This window comes from Thalia democratica, chromosome 9, assembly GCF_965202585.1.
Source record: "Thalia democratica chromosome 9, ktThaDemo2.hap1.1, whole genome shotgun sequence".
NCBI lineage: Eukaryota > Metazoa > Chordata > Thaliacea > Salpida > Salpidae > Thalia > Thalia democratica.
The window spans coordinates 11,215,613-11,238,587 of NC_139173.1; the positions used below are offsets into that span (position 1 = coordinate 11,215,613).

The window sequence follows — 22,975 nt, forward strand, 5'->3', positions numbered from 1 at the left end:
AGTAAGAAAACACAGTTGTATTTGTGCACTACTTTAATCTCAATTAAATTTTATTACATAAAATAAAATAAGTATGTTAAATTTTTTCAAGAAAAAGACTAGAAAAATTCTTAGTTTGTGATATTTTTTAAATACCACAATGTTTCTTTTTCATTAGTTGTTTTTTTTTCTACTTTTATAAATCTTATTTATATACTAAATATATATATATTAAAAAGAGCTAGTATTTTTATTTAAATTTTAATATTTAAATGTTTATATCTATAATATGAATTAATCAATTGTTTAAACAGGATTCGAAAAATTTATTTATCATATCGATTCACACTTTAATTTGAAACTAATCATCAAAAAATACACAAATTTAGAGAAAGCTCTGATTTTTATACTAAGTTAAAAAACACGTTTAGATTGTTTTGGTTTAATAGCTTTTAATAGCTTTATGAACTAAAATAAACAGTACAGAACTAAAGTTTTTAAATATATAAACTTGTTTTTTATTTACATTATTAACGAACTAAGTCACAATTAAACATAATTAAAATAAGCAAATTTACAGCTTAAATACATAAACGAAACTCACTAGCGTGTAATTGTCGCTTGTAATTAATTTCAAGTTTTCATATTGGTCCTATATAGGATATAGGACTTAAAAAAATTATTGCACGATATTTTGCACGAAGACGTTAATCAAAGTTTCCAATTAGTATTTATCCGAAATGAATTATTTTCACGTGAAGCGTTTCGCATGTTACGTCACTATTGTTGTTTCCATGCAGCACGTATGTAGACAAGTTTTTGCCTAGAAAACGGAGTTTTTTTTTTTTTAATTCAAGCATTTTTCATAGAAAATTTTAAATTTTTTAAACAAACTTTGTCAAAATAACAAAGTAGTATGTACTTAAATATTGCATAGAATTTGTTTAAAGAAATATTTTTTTTAATAAAAACAAAAAAGTTTAATAAAAAGTATTATATTTATTATTCTAATTACAATTTACTTTAAATTTTTATCCAAAAAATAGTAATTTCTTTAATAATATTAACAACGGTAAGTGCAAAAAGATAAATAATTATATATTTTATAAGCATGTAAACGTTGTGAGCAATATGACTAAACTTCAGCTTATAACTTCTTTCGATAAAAAAATTGCTTTTCATTCCCGTATGTTGAAAAATTGTTTTTATATTTTTTATAAAACATACTAGTTTTAGAAAAAAAATTCTTACTTTATATAAAAAGATTTACATGGGTTATAAAAAATCAAAAACTTAATAAAGTTTTACGATAATTAAAATAGTTTAAAAGATTATCAAATTTAAAGTGTGAAAAAATCAACTGACCGACGACTACGTATTTTACATCAGGGTTGTTTTTTATAAGATCAATATTTAAACGGTTTTTAACCAGTCTTTGTTTTAACATGCTTTCAGAATACATTTTTTTTGAAATCTCTGAAGAAACAAAAATGGTTTGTAATATTTTGTTTTATTTCTTTCTCTCCACTGAGTTGTTTAAGCAAGTAAAGCAGTAAAATAAATTTGGTTTAGTCTAATCATTTTTGTTCATATTTAAAAGAAAAATAGTTATAACTACAATTTAATATGTATTACCAATCAGTTATTAATTTCTTTAGTTAGAATTTTTTTTTCTAAAACACATGTTGATTTAAAGAGCATAATAAATTAATAACTTAACTCAGTTTTTTGAAAAAATAAGTATAAAAACTTCATCATAATGTTTACTATAAATATTTAAATTAAAAAAAAATTGTTATTAAAACTAAATTAGTTAAATTTTTACTAATTTTTTATGTACTCTATACTATAATTCGTAATAATAGTTAGTTAATGTAATATCCATTACTTAAGTAGTTTAATAAATCTAATTTTTCTGACAAAATAAATATGAAGCGAATATTAATACGATCTAGTTTAAAAGTTTTTTGCCGGGTTAAATTATCTGCTTAACTTTTGAAATAGACCATGAAAATTTAGCTAAAAAACTTTAGTAGTACAAAAATTGTTGAATTTAGAAATATAATTTTTTGTCTTGACTAAAAATATTGCTCAATTTACTGAGCTTATTTATTTTCTTAGGTAAACAAAAATTGCTCAGTGCAATTTACTACTTAATCAAAACTTGACAAGATCATTTTTTTTTCACCAAAACTGGGTAATAAGTAGAATAGTAAATTTGCACGTATATTTTTATGTTTGAATTTAATATTATAATAAAAAAAATGTTTACCAATAAATAAGTCCACTAGATTTAGCAAATAAAATATTAAGTACTTTCAGTATCAAAAAGGAGACTACTCGTTGATTTTAGTGGTAAAAACTATTTTAAAGTATTCTAAAGTTTAATAAACTGTTAAACATTTTAAATGACCACCGAGCCCTTGAGTACTAAATATCATTGAAGTTTATTTTATTTTGGTCCGTAATCGTAAGTTTTCTTGAAGACATTTAGGACAAAAGATAGATTAAAAATTGCTATTAAAAAGTATTCCTAAACCATGATTGATTTTAATGTTTTAATTCAACTAAATCATTTAAAATTACGGTTTTATCAGTGTACTAAAGCATAGTTGAATTTTACAACTTTTTGTGTAATAAATAATTAAAGTTGCCTTGATTTTGAATTTTACATAGGCTTTATAAAATATTTTTCAAGATTTTAATGTATTAAAGCTTAAATAAACTAACTAATAACTCCTAAATTTAGTTCAGGCTAAAAAATGACAGAAATAAAAGTTAAACCATTTTTTGTCCATTTTGCCAAGCTCCAATGTCCTTAATAAACATAAGAAGCAAAAAAATGCACTTAGAGGCTTGTTTTAGATCTAAAAAACAAAAAGAAGAATGTAAAAAAAAAACACTCAAATGCAATTCTAACATGCTTTGTCATTTAAAAAAATGCTTACACACAGAACTAGCTCTACTGCGTTCTACAAAATTACAAAGCTATTATATCTGTAAGCAGTAAAGATTGTTATACTGATGAAAAAACAAAGAGTGCAAACGTTAATTTTGGAGGTATCTTTAAAAAGTCACAATTAATATATATATATAGTTTAATGAACGACATAAAAATACGCTTAAAAACTTTTGTCCTAGGACCTAGTGTACGAAGAACCTTTCGTTATCGAGTCGCACACCATAGACATCTTTTATCGTCATGTCTATGACATTAATATCAGAATATACAAATGCAACAATTGATCAAGAAAAAAAAGTATTCTACGTGCAGGAGATTCCTTAAAAGTAAACCTTCATGGACGCTTTGTAGGCAGCATGCAGTTTGCTGACCGCTGGTCTGGTTGCTAATGTATGTAATTAAAAAGTGCCAGTTAAAAGTGTTCTTACAATGTTAGAGAACAAACATTATTTAAATGACTTGCGTCTTAAGTTTCAATATGAAATTTTCATAACTAATCAGCTTTTCAACTTAAACTAATAGCTAATAAGTCCAGGGATTGAGGATTGTAAGTATAAGTTCATCAGTAAGTTTATATATTTAGTTTTTGTTGCTTACGGATGTGTTAAAAATATGTGTTTTTCTTACCTTTAGATAGTAAAAAAATTATTGAGGACAAAAGATATATTTTTACTTAAAAAATAAACTGCTGCTTTGAAAAATCAAATAATAGAGCATGAAAAATAATTATAAGTCTATTGAGAAATGAAACTAACTACAAAATATTCAATAACTTTTTTTTTTATGTAACTTTTATTTATTTTGATTGAAATTTTTACTGGTTGAAGTTTATAATTATTTATTCTTAAACATTTCTGAAACATAATTATTCCTAAACTACTTAGCAATCATAAAAAATATTTAAATATCTAAATGAACAACAGTTAAAAGTACAAATGTTTTGTTCATTTTGATACTGTATCTATTTGTAGTAGGCTTTTCACTTTCTAATATAACAAACTATTCTATCACAGTAAAAAATAAAGACAGAAACACAGCACTAAATGGACACATTATAAGATGTACATTGTACAGCATATACAAGTTAAGAAACCTTTAACTGGCTTTTTATAAAATACATAAGAAAAAAAATCATTGTTTTAACGTAAATACAATCAGTAGCAACTAGCAATTGTAGTTTTTCGTTTTAAACTTCAAACATACATCTTTAACTTTATTTTTAACCAAGAATGTTTTCGTAGTCACTCAACAATAACTTAAACTTTGGAAATTTTTCATTGGCTACTTCTAGCTTTTTGTCAAAGGCTGCAGACTATTTTGGGGTCAAGAAGTTCTTCTAATTCCCAATAACTCCTTTACTTGTAAACGGCATGTTTTGTACCCTTTCTATATTTTGCAGGTGCCTAAGGATTGAACAAAGCTTTTTAAAATTTAATTCATTAAAATCTTTTTTGAACCATAAAGTGCAGACAAAATATTTAAAATAAAGTCTCCGTGTGTAAGTTAAAAGAAGATAACTAAATAAAATAAAATCTGTAAATTTGAAATAGTTAGTATAATGTTATGTGTTTTGAATTTTTGAAAACTAATAAAAAGATCTCAACTTCTAAAGGAGAAATTATACTTATTAAATTCTTTCAAGATATCTTAAAACAGACTCAGTTTATGACAAAGACCTCCCTAGTGCTTATTTAAAAAAATCTTATTCAAATAGATCTTTTTGATAAACAAAATTATAAAAAATATCTGTAAACGATAAAAAATTCAGTTAAGAATAAACCAAGTTGAAGAACTAAAGAGAAGAATTCAGGTTTTTCCGGAGTTTATATTAGCATGGAAGAGATTGATTGCTAATACTACGGACAGCTTTTTTCTTACTACTAACTTCTAACCTTGATCTAGAGAATATCGCCAAAGGTACAAAGATTAATCCGTGTTAATTACGTGTTCTCACATAGTTTATTCATGAGCTGTAATAGAGCCACAGGGTGGCCATGAGGTCATAGTTTTAAACTTACACTAGATGTTCTGGAATTGCTGGTGAAGAGCAAAAATAGGTCTTAGGTGTTTTTTACGGTAGTTTTTGAGTAATCTTGGTACAAGGGGCCATAAATTTTTTGATTATTTTAAAGGGGGCCATTTGAAAGAAAGTTTGGGAAACCTTGCACTAGATTAAATTAAATACGCAGAATATTGAATTTGGGATTTTAAAAGTGCTTAACTTGTAAATACAAATAGATAGAATTCTACTATTGTTTAAACTAGTTTTTCACAGAAAAAAGTGTTAAGTTTGGCATATTTGATTTTTATTTTTTTTAAGTAACTAGCCGGGCTCAGTTGAAAAAGTTGTTTGCCAGCTTAACTTGTTTAGAAATGGTTTTGCAGTCTACAGTATAATGAAAAACTATATTAAAGAATATTTTTCAATGCAAAACAGTAATTGTGTAATCATAAAATAACCAAGTTTTTTTACCAGCAGTCAAGTTAAATCGAAATTTTTGCTATGTCGGGGCCGTGTTTCGCCGACCCCTGAATTTAAGTCTGCTAACTTTCGCTCTAGCACGAATTTTAATACTAGTTTTAAAAACTATTTGATATCATAAGCCATATTAAGTTTTGAATTTTTAAAACAGAAATCATAAACCCTTATTTTAAGCGTTATTAAGAACCGCAATACCAAAAATGAGTTGTTTCTAATAATCAAGCATCAATACTATAAAATTTGTAAAAGTTAAATAAAAAACTTTATTGAAATTATTATCAACCTGTTATTGAAAGGTATTTATTTTGTTTTTATTAATAAACAGAAGCTAATAAAACTAAAATAGTGAGTAGCAACCTTTTTGTTTTATTAAACTAATTTTTGAAACATTTAAGGCTTTAAATCTTAAAGTAAACCATGTTCAAAATTAACTTATAAAAATTTTTCGATATATTGTTGTACTACAAGTTTAAAGAACTACAAGTTAGTTATAACAATAAAAAGCCCTAAGAATAAAATGTTCTAATCCTCTTTATATTTTATTCGTACTTTGTGCTCTACGTTAAATTGTCAAGCACTATCCTTTCATAAACATTTGAAAAACTTAAAATTACTTGAATAGGACCAGTTGTTATACTATTTCACTTCTTTTCGAATGTATAAATGTTCTGTCTAATTCCGGATATTAAACGAGCTACAATAAAAACAAAACTAAATAAATAATTCAGTAGTTTGTAGTTATCAGATTTGCTGCTGGTAAAACTTATCATTTAATTTTTAAAAAATAGCAAAATTAGACTATTTTAGGAGTCAACTTCAAAAAAAAACAAAGCTTAGCTAATACAGAAATTCTTAGTATATTTAAAAAGCGTGTACAGTAAGTTTTTGGTTAATAAATTTTGTGTATACTAACTAGACTGTAAAAAAGTATAAAGCTACAAAAACTTTAACATTTTTTTACGTTTTGAGTGTCTTAGTATAAAGAAAACGTGTTAAGATCTGAAATTGAGGTCATTCAAATCTTTTATTTTTTTCTTTGATAATTTTTCTGTGCATAACAGTGTACAAATGTGAACATCGTAAAAACCTCCGGATTACAGTATTATCCAAGTAAATTTACATTGTTATAAATTCTGTTTTATTAAAGTAATATCATAGTTCAAAGCTAAAAAAGCAAGTAAAATACTTGAGTGCAAACTATAAGATAATAACATATTCTTAACCAAACTCAAAATATACATATAATGCTTAGGCAAAAATTCTAAAATGTGTAAATGTCGATCCAGGTAAACAGGCGAAAAGTTGTGATAAATGCAAAATCTAGTAAAAAAAACAGACAGTTACCATTGGCTAAGATAAGACTTAGTAAAATATAAACAACGATTTCAGACACTAAAAAAGTAACATAATGATGATTATAATGAAGAAATTTACAAAATTTCAATTTGAATGTTTTCAGCAACAGTTGGTCTTCGGAGCTTCGTAGTTTTCATTCAGAAGCAGGTCGAAAGGATTGATGATAGTGGTCTGTTTTAATTAACTTTTTTTTGATGTTTATTGTATAAACATTGATTACCTTTAAATATGTGCAACTAGTCATCAATTTGAAAGTTTTTAATACTTTTATTTTAAAAAGAATTGGTTTTAGTTCACAAGAAATTAGAGTAAAAAGAATCAATATATTACTTTAATTAAAAATAAATATAAATAATGAATTTATTTTTTTAAATATTTATATTTAAAACAAAAAAAAAACAGAGCAATCTTTAAAAATTGAACAAAAAAAAATTAATAATAGATGATCTGTAAAACTCTGCGTATTCGCAAATGAAAAATAAAGTTTTACAAAATAACGTACATAACTAATATAAAACTAATATGTGGTATCTTCATATATGTCAAAGGAAAAAAAGAGTTAAATGACGATTTTTACAAATGAAACAAACTTTTGTGGCTCTGGCGCAGCAAGGTGCCTTCCTGGCTTTCAGGTGCTCATTGAAGCGTGACGAAAGAAGAATGTTCCACGTCTTGTCGTCAATAGCAACCGGGTAGCTTGCCGGTATCTCGATGTTGGTGTCCAACTTGTATTTTTACAAAATTAGTTTAAAGTATATAAAAAATTAAGTTATAACTTTTTGCTCTGGTAGTTTTAATAAAAACATCAAGAACTTGAACTATATATATATAATAAGAACTTAATTAAAAGTCTGTTTTTTATGCGAAAGTTAATCTTTATATTTTATATAGATTGAAGTTATTTTGAAAGTTAATGTTGATGATATACTAATAAAAAAGTAAAATAATTTTGATTTAACATGTAACAGCTATATTTTTTACTAAAAAGGTATATACTGAAAATAAAAACCTTCAACATTCTTGGATATCCCTTGATTTTACCGTCATATATGACTTGTCTGTTGCTTTTGTCGGCAAGTTGAAGTGACTTGTCAGTTTTGAACAGTCTGTACGTCACCATCACGAACTTTGCATCTCCTTGAAAAAAAAACAGTTTTTAGTTTTCAATCTAATAAATATAATGTTTTAAAGTCGTGATCAGCTAAAAGTCTTGATCATAATCAAATTTTATTATGTTTATTTTTTTAACATACTAAGTTATATAACATGTTTAAGTACTTTAAGTAACTCTACTGTATAAAAAAACATATATTTTGCATTCAATTAAAAACCAAATAATATTATAAAAAACAATATTTACTGTTAAAGATTTTTTGAATTTTGTAAATATACTTGCAGTAACTGAGTTCTAACATTTCTCTATGGTTTTATTAATAAAGAAAATATTTTTTACAACACAGTCACTCTTATTTGAAAGAAAGTTTAACAAAACTGTTTTAAAAATTTCAAATTCTGAATTGCTTTAAAGTCCTGTAGATGATATGTACAGATTGGTTTTAAAGTAATGTTTGTTGGTTTTTCAATTAAAGTTTTGTTCCTAAACACATAACACGAAGTTTTTTTTAATTTTTGTTTTTGAATAAAAAAGAAAAAAAAACTATTGTTATCACGAATCGAAATGATGCATCCGGTAGGATCTGGCCATAGCTTGAAAAGATGCTGATCCAACCAAATTTTAAGTGAAAAATAAATTTAATACCGGCCAGGGCTGGATCCTGATTTTAAAATTATCCCTTTTATGGTTCCGGTAGAACTTGAAATTATGATTAAAGATCTGGATCAATAAAACTAATAAACAGTATTCTCTGGACCTTTAATCTATATTAATATTCAACCAGAACATAGTGACCATTTTTTTCTGGTTAGATCTATATTTTGGCAAGATATGGCCATATCCGACAGATCATCAAAATTTCACACAACAGATTAGAGAACACAGCAATACATTGGAAAAATGTTAAACATTTTTGTTTTTTAAACTTAGTTTTTTAACAAATTATTTTGGTGTTTATAGTTAAGTTTATATTTCCAAAGCATACTTTGATACTATTTTGTTTAAACAGTTCAATAAAACGTATTGATATGATATGATATGATAGATACCAAAAAAAGAAATTGTATACTTAATTATACTTGATCTTTGTTAAATATTTAATTACTAACATTTATCAAATCAAACAGTTTGTTTTAACTTTCAGATATACTTTAGTTTTTTTTCACGAAAGATTATTTTAAAATAGTTTCAAATGTTCTATCAATTTTAAATAAAATTTTTTTGAACTTTATGCAAAAAAAAACTTTAGAACTTTTACTGAAATTATTAATTATTTTACTGAATAAACATAAATTTTAACTATTTGCTTCAACTGTTAAACTTGAATATTTTTTATAAAAAAGTTAGTAAAAAAAAGCGTCACATACAAAAACCAGAAATAATAAAGTTTCAAATAGAGTAAACTTAAATATAAATAATACTAACCAACAACACTAGCAAGCTCAGCATTAGTTATTTCAAACTTGCGACATTCGTATATACGAGGAATTTGAAACCCTGCCAGCAATGCTAGCTTGTTTAATTCCTTCCAAAATAGTGCCCCGCTCACACATTCATCTTAAAATAAATAAAAGATTAAAAATTAATTCAAGCACTCAGTTACAGTACGCACAAAAAATATTTAATGAATAAACCATATAAATAATTAAAACTATTGTTTGAAAGACAATGAATTAAAAGATTTTAAATAAGCAATAGGAACAAATTTTAGTTAAGCATTTGTTATATAATAACTTCCAGGTTAATATAGAAAATACAGCAAGTATTCCAGTATTAATAAAACTATAAAGATTAATTTATTCTTGACCAATTAAGAATTTTTGCAGTAGTCTTAAACAAAAATACAAACAACAACTAATGTCATGGATTTTTCAAAAGTCTAGCTATTACAAGTTGTTCTTAATATTACAACGGGACTTTTCGTGAAAATTTGAGGTAAATTGCTTCTAAAACATAAAGGAGTTAGCATTGTTTTTTTTTTCAAAACTCTATAAAAAAATGATCATGAAAAATTTAAAACTTTTTACAAAATTGAATATATCTTAAAAGTTGATAGACTATTTTTTTTATAAAAATGCACCTCATTATTTTTACTTTTAACTATTAAATGTAGGCAACTACAAAAAGTTTTAAATAAAGGATTTAAGAAGGAGCTTTTTTTTAAATAAATATAAAGTAATAATCTAGTTATACTTTAGTAATTTGAGATTTCAAAAAGCTACAGTCTTAGTTTTTATTTTTTCTGACTTTTAGCATCCGTTAAACGATCAGCAATAGTTTAAGCTCAATTTAACTTATTAAAAAGTTCTCTACTAAAATGTTTTCAATTCATTGAAACGAATGACAATTATTTGACTAACTTTATTAGTTATAGTAGTACTTATACATTTTTGGTTTTAAGTGTAACAATTAGAGTTTTCAACTTGGTCTCAAGGAGATAAAATCAAACATTTTATTTCAAATAATTCCGTTAAATAAAAATATTTAGCTCTATCAATCTTAATTGAAGATCTTTAATACGGTAAAACATTATTTTATTACGGAATACTTTAAAATAATATACTTATACTTATATTACTATATATTTTAAATTCTAAAAAAGCTATATAACTTAATAATAATTATCGAAATGTTTTCAAGAGTTGTATAAATAAAAACAAATTTATGTTAACAGGATAATGAATGGAATCTTAAATATCATATTTTCTAGTTTAAAAAAATAAAATGAGTCGTTTATAAACCATTCTGGTAATAAAAAACTGATAATAACCACAAAAACAAATTAAAATGAAGTAACTAGATCTTGCTAACTGTTTTTAGCTACCTTAAATTTATATACATTTATAGTTTAATATATATCTATACTAAACTATTTCCTTCAATATGAATATAAAAAGTTTTATAGAATTTTTTGCACAATACATTGCATATTTAGTAAACTTATTGTAGGAACTGTCAACATTATTATTTGGTTGAAAGATCTTTACAATATACTTATTATTTTGCAATATGTTGTATTATCAGTTCCGTCCGAGTTACATGTCAGAAAAAAGTAGTCTAAAGCTTATGTAAAACATTACTATCATTTTAAGACTTCGCGGTGAATTTAAAAGACTTAATAATATTAAAAACCTAAGACAAATTATTTAGAAAAAATAAAATAAAATTGCACGGTAATTGATACTGTATAACAAAAATCTCCTTGTGCTATTGGTTTTTTAAACACTTGTTTTTAAAATAAACTGTAAATAAATTCTATAAGTAAGTTTGTAATTGAAAAAACGGCATAAGTTGTGTAAGTTTTTGATTTTTCTTTGTAATATGATCTGTTCTACATATTTAAAACAATAAAATTAGGCAGCCTTTTTGTAAATATTTTATCGCTTACAAGTTACAACTTCATAATATGATAAAAAATATGCATGCTATTTTTATATAAAAGTTATATTTTGTTACTGTTTCAATTAGAATATTGAAAATCGAGTTATTTCGATTATAAAGTTGCTGCTTTATTCAGGGTTGCCACTCGTTTTTTCAAAAATTTTTCCAGATTTTCTCAATTTCTTCCAGGTTTTTAAAAATACACATTTTTGGGTCTATTTGTAGTTTAAAGTCAAGTTAAAGGTATGAAACTGTGTTAAATAGTATAAAAACGTTGAAAAGATACTGTAAAGCTACTTTAAATATGATTTTTAATAAAAAAATGTTTGATGATGATAAAAAATTTTAATTTATATGATAGATTTTTTGAGTCTAATCGAAATTTTACTACGAAACATGAAAAATTGTTAAATTCCAAGTTTTTTTAGTGATTTATGTTCGAAATTCCAGGTTTTTCAAAGTTTCCAGGTTAGGTGGCAACCCTGTTTAATGCAAGCAAATGTTTAGCACTTTTGAGATAATAAATTGTAATATAAAAAAAAAAAATTTAAAAGCTTTTGACGAAAAACAACATTACAAAATCATAATAAAACTAACCTGAGTTTAATATAATTTTGAATTTATCCAATAAAACAAACTTGATATAGGTTACAAATTTAAATGAAAGCATTTAACAGGACATTAAAAATATTTTTAAGAACACAAAAAGTAAATTTAAAATATATATTTGTTTATAAATTTAAAAAGTCAGTGTTTAAAAATAGTGTGTTTAACTGGCCTAAAGTGGTATTCTAATAAAATCTTAACTCATATATAACACATAAACTTTTTTTAAATAAATGTAATCAATTTTTTTTTTGTAAAAAATAATTATTAAACAAAATAATAAACTTTCGAAGTTTTTAAATATATCTTAAAAAATAGAGCTTAGAAATTTCAAAGTTTAATTTATTGTACATATTATTAACTTAATTAAGTAGCTACTCACTCCAAAGAACCTGATTATTTTTTATATCTTCACTTAATACTTTGTCACAATAAACATCACTGAAAAAAAACTCTCCCCCAAACTTGAGAACTCTAAATACTTCTTTCAAGACTTTTCCTTTGTCAGAACATAGGTTGATCACGCAATTTGATCTAAACAAATAATTCTGTATGTAAGTAGAAGAAAAATATGTGTAACCAATCTAAGCTTTTGAATGTAGTAAACTTATTTAATCGTTAAAACCATTAAAACTTAGATTTTTATGGTACAAGTAATTTACTTAGGGTTAGAATCTTAAAGAAAATTTAATAAGCTTTTCAGACTTAAATGTTAAGTAAACGCAATAAAAGGCCAACTTTAATTGGACCTGAAATTAATTTGTTCTGCTTAAAAATGCTTATCATTTAGTGGAAAAAATTGTAAAACTTTTGAATTCATACAAACTATGACTACTTAATTTTATAAGTTTTCATTCATAAAAAAACAAATTTCTTGTAAAATATACAAAACATGTCGGAAAATATACTAAAAAAGAAAGGAAAAATGTAAGATGCTTTGTCTAAAACACTTAAAAAATTAACAACTAAAAATCTAATCTTAATCGATTAAGTTTATTGACAAAGAGAGTAAAACTCTTGAAAACGTTTTAAACTTTTAATGTGCAATAATATTTGTATATTTTTTTTCAATTAAGAATCATTCGATTTTTTATCTAATTGAAGCTGATGAAAAATTTTTTTTTTAAACAAATTTGACTGTGTCCTGTATAGATTTAAGTGTTATGTTATATATATATAGAGAGCCTGTCAGGTATATTAAAAATATAAATATCAAGAAAACTATAAAACAATTAACAGACAATAATTTATATTAAAAATAATAAACCGCTTAATAGATTAGAAGATTTTTTAATTTAGTGTATAAATTAGGAAATTTTCATTTATTGTTAGTTTAAAGTTAAAGAAATTATAAAAGATTAGTCAAAAATATATATACTATTATTCTAATAAACAAAATACTTTATAAAAATTTTTGAAGAACAAACGTATAAAAAAGACCTTTTTAGAAATATAGCCTAACAGAATAAATAATTAGAGCTTATGTCTATTTATAAATTTAAAAAGTAAAAATAAATCAATAAAAAATTAGTAATGTTAGTAGCTAAAACAAAAATATAATTGAAAGTAGGTATAGTAGTATAATAATATCATAAAAATCTTAACTATTTATAGCTTGTCAAATATTCTGTTAAATTTAAACAACCTAGTAGCAATATTTCAGCTATTGTCAGCAAAGCTAAGATTATTTTGCCATCAAACAATAAGTACACCATATGATCATAAACAATAATCCACGTGACATTCAGCGACATGGTTTTGTCCTTATTAACACTCGTCAGACAGACATAAAAAGAATGATCTGTTGTATCAGACTAACCAAACGTGCTTAAGTGCATTAGCACCAAGGACAAAAACAAGTCGCAAAATATCCCATGGATTTTTTAAAAGTATTAGATGCACTCCAGGGCTTACTTAATTTTAGCAAATTCTCAACCTTTCAGTAATTTTAAACTTTATATGACTTATGTAAAATACAAAAGTAAAAAACACATTAAAAATGACTAATCTTAGACTAAACCAAAAGTAATAAATATATATATATATATTTTTAGTTATAGATTAACTGATTTTTTTTTTATAAGTTTTTAATCTAATTTAAGAAGTCATTAAACTAAAACTTTTACACCTTTTTAATAAAATTGCTTATAACAAAACAGTTTTTAGGTATAATTAAGTTTATATACATACTGATTGGAAAGCAAGGCTGTATTTTGTTTGAAATATAGAATATTTTATACCTGAATCTAAACCAAACAATGTCAAAATGAATTAAAATTATTAGAAAATTGATTAAAGTTTAAAGTAGAGAGCTTACAGTTAATGACAATAGATACACAGTACAACAGTTTAGCTTACATAGCAATGTCAATAGAATAGTCTTCAATGCCAACAGATTTTAATTCTTCAATAAATCCTTTTACAAATTTCACATTGGGTTTTTTTTAACCGAACTTTTTGGTGTGGTAATCAACATATTTGTTCGCAACTTCTAGCTGTGATAATATTACAACAAAATATTCTTATCGTATAAACAACTTAAAAACATTAACACTTATCTCAAGATAAGATTTTAAAAAGTTATAGACCACTCACAGTAAGTTTATACTATTTTAATATTTGATTCTAACAACTTTGAAGCATGTACCTAAACTGAGGAAGTTTGAAGAAATATTTATACAACAAAAATGCTTAGTTCATTGACAACAATTTGTCTTAATTTGTATAGAATTAATTGATTTTGAAAAGTTTAGAGTTGTTAGTTTTGATTCTTATACATTAAAAATATTTTGATATTAATTTAAGCCAGTTTTCAATACTCTTCTATAGTAAAACTATACTTATTAATTTTTTTATGAATAATTTGAGTATAAATATAAAACTTGCAAGCTGATAGTTTAACTGAATTTGCAAACTGTTTATTTTTTTTAATTTTTTGGGGCTTAGAGAAACATTCTAAAAATAAAAACTTTACTGTTAATTTTAAAAGTAATCTTAAAGTTAAGGCTGTATTTTAAAAACTGTAAATTTTAAATCTAAATCTAATATAATACATTTTTGTATATTTTAAGGTAGTAATATGCTAAGAATTTTTACTCAAGGACATAATATAGCATAATATTACTTGAAAACTTACAGTTTAAATTTTTACCAGACCTTTTTAAAATATACAGTAAGTAAATAAAACAGGCATATAAAATTATGATTTTTTTTACTCATTTATTCAAAAAAGCACTACTCCACGACATATAAATGTTATATTTCTTATTTAACATATAACTGGATTAAATCTAAAACTATTTTTTACAGAATGTTGAAAAACAATAATCAGCAGGCTTGTGCTGATTTAAAATTAATAAATATCAAAATACCATATCAAAATATACAGAACAACCAATAGTATATTTTAAAATGTGCATCAGTCAACTATGATTGTATAAAAAATATTTTATTTTCAAAAGAGTATAATATTCCATCAAAATAAAAATAATTATTTCTAAAAATAAAAGTACTACTTTTCTATAAGCTTAAATATTATAATTGTATTTGAATTTATTTTATAGTTTTTTTTTTCTAAATTTAAAAACTAAGTGACATAGTAAAAAATATGAAAATATTTTTTAAACTTATTAATTTACTTCTAAAAGATAGAAATCATATAGAATTTTAATGTTGATTAATAACCTGTTCATCTGTCATATCCACACCGGTGACTAAACCACTCTGACCAACCAAGGAAGAGAGGGCAAAACTGTCCCTGCCGCTTCCACAGCCAAGGTCCAAAACAGACATGTTTTTCAACTTAGAAGGAACAACCATTCCACAGCCGTAGTACTTGCTTGCAACTTCTTCATGAACAGAAGAAAGAGCAGCTTGAATGTGCTTTGCAGCATTACCACTAATTGAACAAGCATTTGTTTTAAGGTCTTTTGAGCTTTTTAAAGTCTTACCTGTAAAAATTTTAACTTGTTTGTTTAATGCACAACTAGTATAAGAAAAATTCTGGAAGTGGGCTAATTTTTACCAACCTAAAACATGCTTTTTAGCTAAATACAGAAGAAAAAAATTACATAAATACTCCTTTTTGCTTGTTGCCTTCTTATGCTTATTTCATTACACATTTGCTCATATATATTTTTTGCAGTAAAGTAAAGAAAATTAAAAATTATTTTGGCAAATAAAGGACTTTTTTAACTTAATATGACCCACCCAGAACTTTCCTAGCAAATATGGCCTGCTTATCTTTGCTTTTCAAGCTTTAAACTCTTGGCAAATATCAAAGAAAACAATAGTTATTTAGTTCATTATGATACTGAACTGGCCTATTTTCTTTGTCTTCCACTTTCAGGGTAGTCACTGTTTTTTAAGAAATTTCTTCTTGGTTTTCTGAATTTCAGTTACGCTTTTGATAGTACACGTTTTTGGGTCTATAATAAGTTTAAAGATAAGTTTGAGGTAAAAAACTGTATTAAATAGTAAAACAACATTGAAAAGATACTTTAAATTAATGTTACTTTAAATGTGTTTATATTTAAAACAAACTGCTAATGCAAAAAATTTTATCTATATGATAGATTTTTTGTGTCAAATCAAAGTTTTACTACTTTACATATAAAACTGTTGAAAACTCCAGATTTTTTAGTGATTTTTGTTCAAAATTCCAGGACTCCAGGTTTAATGGCCACCCTGCACTTTGCAAACATCAAATGTTAGTTATTCAGCAAGTTTGACAAGTTTAGTATCTAATAATTTCTACCTTTCTAAATACTAATATATGGTTTTGTTTTACTTTTAATTAGGATTTTTTTAAAGTGAAATATTTTTTCACTACAATGGTAAACGGTAAACATACTATAAAGGTCAAGCCAGTAAGTTACGCCAAGTGTAAAATTACTTGCCCTTCCAAAATTAACAAAAGGTTGTAATTGTAAAAATAATAGTATAAAAAGTAACTAGTATAAACAATGTTTGAAAGCACTGTTTATCTGTTTATTAGATATGTAGTCATAATACTAAATTAAAAATGATTAATTTCTAACCATAATATTCTTTGACCCCTTCAGTCATATTATTTTTATTACAAGACATTTCATTGGTTGTTAGATTACCATCTGTTCTTATATGTTTTATAAATTTTATTTTACACTTAACAAAACCAATATAATATTTCTAAACTTTTAGCTTCAAGACAGGGACTACACCTTCAACAGTTGGCATTTTTAGCTCAATAAATGTTTTGAGACTTGAGGTTGAGCGACTTCCGTATTACAGAATTTATAGTAGAAGTCAGAAGAAAACATAGGATAATTGCTATCTGAAAAAACTACAAGCTTAAAAATACTTGTAATAATTCTTTATTGAGTTTTTTTAATAATTTTAACATACAGTTACAACAACGATCGTAAGGTATATTACAAAATTTAAGTAAGTAAACTTATTTTTCACAAAAAAAGTGAGTCTATTTAAAAAAAAACTAAACATACAATAAAAAATACTGTACTATGTATAAATGATATTGTTAACAATGTGTGGATGCTCTTTCTGGTGTAATTCGTAAACTTTACAGACTTAGTAAAGCTAAAGTCGTTTAAAGCTTCTTAGACCAAACTTTGTGAGTGCTTTTTTTATCGTTCAATAAACAATATATATAAGCAGCTAATTTCCGTTTGTAAAACAAAGTATTTGCTTACAAAAAAGCTTAAAGGGCGTTTAGTAGCATAATTTAAATTATTAATGTAATATTTTTTAATAAAGATCGTCAAATTTTTTTAACTACGTTTTTTTAGTATAAGTTAAATTAATTGCCAAGACATGACTGAATTTTTAAAACATTGAAGACAGTTTGGTCGATGAACATTAGCAGCAAACATTTTTTAAGCCACATTAACAAAGTTATAAAATTTATGACTAAATAACTTTTACTAATTAAAAAACTATAAACATTGAAATTGTTATTTTTTTTAATGGTAAATAGTTACTTTAAGTAACGTGTAAAAAAGTGTTTCGAAAGTATACTAGACTGACTTAGATTTGAAAAACTATTTAGTAGTTGTCCATTAAACTAAAACTATTTTATTGTTTTTCTTTACCAAAAAGAAAATATTTAGAAGTAAGCTTAGCGTTTTAGTAACATGATTGTCCGAAAAACACAACTGAAACTGACTACTATTGACTTAGCATTGCAAATAACACAGCTTGTTTCCAGCTAACCAAGTCTAGTTACTTTATTGCCCCGTTTGTAAAACATTAAATTTAGTGTTTAACATTTTTTTTACATTTGTCAACTTGACATTTCTAACTCAAAATTTTGATAAAAGTTTTAGTTTTAGTCATTTTTGTTTTTTTTTTACTAAATAATAAGTAATATACAAAACTATATATAAAATAGTAAATAATTATACATTTTCTCGTAACATTACCATATAGACTTATTTTTTAATTAGTTAAAATGATTAACTTATTAAATATTATGAGAAAATTTAGATGGTAGTAAAATATTTATTACTTCTTTTTTTTTTCTTACTAAAAACTTTGTTGATGTTGAAAAGTAAATTGTTTAGGTTTCATCTTATAAATTTAGTAATTATTTATTTATTTTTTTTTGTACGGAAATAATTATACTTTTTTTAAAAGTTTTAACTTGTCCAAATTTTATTTTGTTTAAAAAAAATCTTAAATTTTTTTAAAAGTCTTTAAGATAGCTTTAGAAATTTTTGTTGTAATTTGTTGTTTATAAACTGCTAATAAGCAGCGACAAAAAATCAAAATGTGATGTTTGTAATAAAATTTTACTTACCTGTAAGTGAAGCAATTCAGATATATAGTTAAGATTTTTTTCATTTTCTTGTTGTAATTTATGTCTCTAGAGGCGTATATTTCAAAAATCTAAAAATTTTACAACTGTTCCATTCTTAAAACTTTAATTTTAATTTTGAATATATTATAGTTTGGATAATTATATAAAAGTTTATTTAGAACTAGATCTTTCACTAATTTAATTATTAAGAAAATTTTTAACGATATTACAAAATTTTCTGACTTTATACCATTAAACTTATTTACTATAACTTTCGGATTCATTCGATAAGCTAAGATAAAGAAACAAAAATTAAAATATTTACATAAATTTGTATTCAAAAACCCTTATAATTTTTTAAAATAAATTGAAGTAGTACATTATTTTATATTAAGACTGCATGATTTTTTAGCTGTATGTTTATTTACAATTTCAAAACAACTTTTAAAGTAAAAGTTGAAGTTAAGAAGGTTGAAACTTGATAGTTTTACAAATTAAAACTTGTCAGCTACTTCACCAAGTAACATTTTAAGTTAGTTTTACTAAGCTTAAGAAAAAATAAATAAAAGATACTTTAAACTCGTTAGTTTCAAAAGTTCACAAGTTAAGAAATGAAACACAAACTAGGCGACACTAAAACACACACATGATGACACTTTTAAAAGTTTAAAGGGTAAATAAAAAATATTATTTGTTCAATGATACGCTGTAAAACAAAGATTCAGATAAAAGTACGAGAAACTCAGAAAAGTTAGTTAAAAAAGATTAGTTTATTTTTACAGAAATGTTTTTATCTGTAACAAATATTTCCACAACAATTGTTGCCATGAAAAAGTGTCGCCATGGTAACCATTTAATGTTGCCACAATGCTAGTAGACTATGTTTCCTTCCTGATGGCTGCTAATGGGGGAAGTGTTCGCCCCGGTCACAACCATCACTTAAAAATTCTTTCTAATGTAATTAGAACAGTCAATTATCTATTATTAAATATCTAGCTGCTGTTACTATATAATTTTTTTTTACTGTTTGGTTGTAGTTTTAAATTAGTTTTAGTTGTAATTAAATGGGCTTCGTTATATGTAAAGGTAAAATAAATAAGATTAAATGATGATATTAAACAGTTTAAAATTGTAAAATTTATAATGTAAAAAATTTTATAAATATTTTATTATGAATCATTATTATAATAAAGATTTACGAGTACACAAGCTTGAAAAAAAAGAAATCTAAAATGTGCTTAAAGTTTTAAAGTTTCAGAACAGAGTTTTGCAAACTAGGTTTTATAATCGCTCCACTTTACTAGTTGAAAACTTGTTTACTTTTTAATCTCTTTACCACCTATTTTCGCCATGAAAAAATATTGCCCAATTTAAAAACCTTGTTTCGAACAAAGGTGTAACTTAATGTAATGTTTAACATATTATCATTAAAGAGTTTTCCTTATTTATAATTTATGATTTTTATTAAAAACTTGATATTATTTTAACAATGAATGCATAAACTTAAAAATTTGAAAAATAACTAAAATACTTTACTTGAGCATTAAAGTTCTCGTTTTTTAAAAGCTCAAGTATAGATATCCTGTTAGACATCGTGATAAGATCGGATATCTGTCCTGGACAAGACCTTAAATTGTTATCAAGTGGTGTAGACTTGGTAATCGAAATGTTTTTTTCTTTAACCAGGTCCTAGGACCAATTATTTTCACTGTTTTACTTTTGTGGTTTAAGAAAAAAAATGCTGTAACTTACAGAAATACTTAAAAATCAACTCTTTGATCAAACTTTACAAAAAATAGGTCTTATAATAAATAAGTAAACGTTTTTTTACGATAAATAGTGTAACATATAGCTGTTGAAAATAGTTTAAGTAAAAAAATAAACAATTCTAAACAAAAAATTATACAATGCATATAAGCATGTTGAAAATAGTTAAGATGAAAAAAAATTGTTTCAATGATAAAAAATAAAACATATAGGTGTTGAAAATGTTCATAACAACTTATCAGTGAGTTTTCTACATTAAATATTAAAATATGCAAATTCTTTAAGTGTTGTTTATCATAAAAAACCAACACATAATCGTTACAAGCAACAATAGTAAAGGACAATTTAGTTTTCAAGTTTATTGAATAATAAAACAAGTCTTTATATGTAAATTATAGTTCAAAAATTAGTTTAGGACGCGGTAAGATAATTACTTGATTTTTTAAACTTTCATCTTATAAGTAATCAATTAAAAAGTTATTGTAATAAAAACTCTAATAGTTGTTTCAACTAGCAACATAATACCTTTAGTCTCTAGATTAATTGAATTATAATGAGCATAACTTAAAAGTACTCTAAGCTTTTAATTTGCTATAATTAATTTTTAGGTTTATTTTAATTACAACATCTAATTGGTTGTTAAAACAGTTTTCATCAATTAATGTTGCAACAAATAGAGGTATAATATGTATTTTAAACACAACATATAATTGCTTCAATATATTATTTCTCAAGCATATCATATAACAACAAAAAATTAAATTAATCTACAGTTTAAGTACAAACTAAAGAACTATTCTGAAGTTCTATACAGGTGGCAGCTCTTACACTCAGTGCGCTACCTTTTGTACTTTTTAACACTAAAAGTCTTTACAACAGTGAATTTTAGGTAAGTTTAGTTAACACATCTGATGCAGACTGGACATGATCTAGCCTCTTTATTATTTCAGCAGTTTTTCTTATCTACACAGGCGCTAAACTATCACCTACTGAAATACTTAAACTTTCTCTAGTTGTTTCCTCAAGTGCTCTTGCATTTGCTTTTTCTATTGACATAGTGTTTTGACTCTGGAAAACTATTACAAATATATAAATACTAATATTAAAAAACTGTAATAAGCAATACGGTACTATCTCCTCTGGTTGACCCTGATGATAACAATTAATAAACTGTTATAGATACTGTTTATAATAAATATATATTTAAGAGCTTATGTTAAAACGATCTTTATGATTCTTGACTCTAAAAAATATATTAAAAGAATAAAATAGTATGATACCATTTTGTATTTCTAACCAAGAAATAATAATTAATAACAACGAGTGATAAAAAAAGTGACATAATTTTTTATGTTTGACCGTAAAATAAAAACAACAAATACATATATAACTAGTATGTAAATGTCTTGTGAATAGTAAACCGTAAAAGAGTATATTAAAGAATATTATGGTACATTGACAGGACTAACAGCTATTAATTTTTTTTATTAATACCTAAAACGATTGAATTATACAGTAGACAGGAATATAACAGTCTTAAAAATTAAACAAGATAAACTGAGGTTTAATATTTTTAAAGCACTAATAATAAAAGTGGTCACTTTTGGCAGACTTATATTTGTATGGTAAGAAATTTACAAATTAACAAATTAACTTTTTTTTTTGTTTAGTTTAAGGTCGTGTGGCATGTAAAAATTTAAATGTCTAAATAAGTTTTTAATATTTGACTTAAGATAGATAAAAAAAAAAAGCTGAATTGACATTTAAACTAAAAAAAGAATTAAAAAAAAACTTTTTCTGATAATTTATCTAAATAAAAAATTATATATATATGATAAACTTTATATTTTACTTACTAAATTTTAAGAATTAAATAGACAAGCCTTAAATGCAGAATGTGACCTTGAAAAGTTATTTTTGAACTAGGGGATACTTTAGTAACTACAAACAACTTATAGTTGTAGTAAAATTTAAGCTTTAAATTATTGAGCTTGATCTTGATGTAACAATTACCATTAAAGACAGAAACCTTACATATTAACATTATAAATAAATTTTAGAATTGTGTTCTGAAAATATTTTTAATTCATGTCTTGCAGCAGTTTTACGTTACTTATATGCACACAACCAGTAACTTAAATTATTTTAGTGTATATTATTTATTGCTTTTAAAACCTTTAAATCTTTTTTATAGTTAAAAAATATCAGTCTTCAACCTTTACAACGATAAAATTTTTCTGAATAAATTATGTTATATTACCTGCCCCTCATTTTTTTTTAATTTTGCTAAACTAAACTTAACAAATATTTTGAACAAAAAAAACCTTGTTGAAGCACTCATAAAGCTAAATTCTCAACAATAAAAACTGTACAAAAGTTTGCAAAAACTTAACCAGTGCTATAACAAAAAAATGACACCAACAATTCAACCATATGATCATGGCCACTAGAGTGAACCCACAACCAGTTGTTGACAAAGCACATTAAACTATTGTATCTCAATAAATATATTAACATTTAAAAAATAATTGC

The 22,975-nt window shown here is 24.4% G+C and overlaps 1 protein-coding gene across 1 annotated transcript; it reads right to left on the reverse strand.

Moving 5' to 3' along the window:
* Positions 1 to 6,516: 6,516 nt before the first annotated feature.
* LOC145843971 (arsenite methyltransferase-like) lies at positions 6,517 to 17,011 on the reverse strand. The gene is made up of 8 exons (XM_082951268.1): positions 16,920 to 17,011; positions 15,565 to 15,830; positions 14,239 to 14,375; positions 12,263 to 12,414; positions 9,319 to 9,450; positions 7,789 to 7,916; positions 7,370 to 7,504; positions 6,517 to 6,950 (listed from the first exon to the last, which is right to left on the reverse strand). The coding sequence occupies exons 1-3, from the start codon at positions 16,966 to 16,968 to the stop codon at positions 14,325 to 14,327; spliced, it is 366 nt and encodes a 121-aa protein (XP_082807394.1). The 5' UTR covers positions 16,969 to 17,011; the 3' UTR covers positions 6,517 to 6,950; positions 7,370 to 7,504; positions 7,789 to 7,916; positions 9,319 to 9,450; positions 12,263 to 12,414; positions 14,239 to 14,324.
* Between the last annotated feature and the right edge of the window lie 5,964 nt (positions 17,012 to 22,975).

Coding starts and splice junctions, on each gene's coding strand:
- LOC145843971 (XM_082951268.1), bottom strand. CDS start 16,968: ATGTCTTGTAATAAAAATAATATGACTGAAGGGGTCAAAGAATATTAT. Junction 15,831..16,919: donor AGGGGTCAAAGAATATTATG/GTTAGAAATTAA, acceptor AAATTTTTACAG/GTAAGACTTTAAAAAGCTCA. Junction 14,376..15,564: donor TGGATATGACAGATGAACAG/GTTATTAATCAA, acceptor ATATTATCACAG/CTAGAAGTTGCGAACAAATA.